At 57.8% G+C, this 933-nt stretch overlaps 1 protein-coding gene across 1 annotated transcript in view; it reads right to left on the reverse strand.

Moving 5' to 3' along the window:
- Positions 1–640, reverse strand: part of NAA40 (N-alpha-acetyltransferase 40, NatD catalytic subunit) — a 6,650-nt gene extending 6,010 nt beyond the window's left edge. The window contains exons 1-2 of the mRNA XM_004713501.4: positions 545–640; positions 320–372 (exon numbers count right to left, since the gene is read on the reverse strand). Of these exons, the coding sequence (XP_004713558.1) occupies positions 320–372; positions 545–583 (92 nt within the window). The 5' untranslated portion in view covers positions 584–640. The remainder of the gene's footprint in view (positions 1–319; positions 373–544) is intronic.
- Between the last annotated feature and the right edge of the window lie 293 nt (positions 641–933).

Genomic DNA, 933 nt, shown 5'->3' on the forward strand with positions numbered 1-933 from the left:
AGACGGGAGGGCCCTCCGCCTTTCTGGCAAGTCAAACTGCCTACTTTTCCAGTGGCCATCAAGGGGCTTAACCATTGCTCTGCCAGTACTCCCCGAGAGAATGAAATCCTAACTGCATCCTCCTCCAGTGAGTCTGTACGGCCTCCCCTTTCTCCTGTGGCGTGAGGGACAAGGGACACCAGTCTGCGGTGCAGGGCGCCCCAGCCATTCCTGCCTCCTCACGTGGAGAGGGAAGCTTGGGCAACAGAGGGCACTCGCCTGCCCGAGTGGATTCTGGGGGGACTCTGGGGGGAGGCGTGGAGAATGCCAGGGGCCTCACCCGTTGCGGTCGTACTTCTTGAACACAGGAAAGGCCTCTAAGGGATCTCTGAGCTGTGGGCGGAGAGAAGAGAAAAAGGTGGTCTTTCCCACGCTTCGCTGGGGACGCCAGAGCAGCCCTGGGGCTTGGGCAGCAGTAACACCATTCTGCCACAGAGTGGCGCCAAAAGAAGTCAAATGAAAACCCGAGCCGGGCCAAGGCTTTTGCAGGGAGAGGGGGAGTCACCCTGTTGGCGGCGTCCACTTTGGCACAGACAGCGTCCATCGCTGCTCGCTCCTCCAGCCGCTTCTGCTTCTTCTCCTTCGCTTTGCTCGACTTTCTCTGCAACGGAAGGGCAGGGAAGGGCTGTGGCCACCTGGCTCCCAGGAGGGGGGGAGGGGGTCCCCCACACCCACAGGTGGTGGGAAATGTCCAACCCAAGTCACAGGACCCAGTGGAAAGCCTGGTGCCCGATCCCTGCTTCCCTTAGGCGACAACTAACTTTAGACACTTTCAAGCAGGAGACAACACCGGAGGCACACCGAATCAATGTCCTGGAAGCTTTTCTTTTTACATTGGAAACTAGGTGAGGATTTATATTTCATACCGACTCTATCTTTGACAGTTTAAGCTAC

Source organism: Echinops telfairi, unplaced genomic scaffold, assembly GCF_000313985.2.
Source record: "Echinops telfairi isolate 266 unplaced genomic scaffold, ASM31398v2 ScPeMD7_7417;HRSCAF=8455, whole genome shotgun sequence".
NCBI lineage: Eukaryota > Metazoa > Chordata > Mammalia > Afrosoricida > Tenrecidae > Echinops > Echinops telfairi.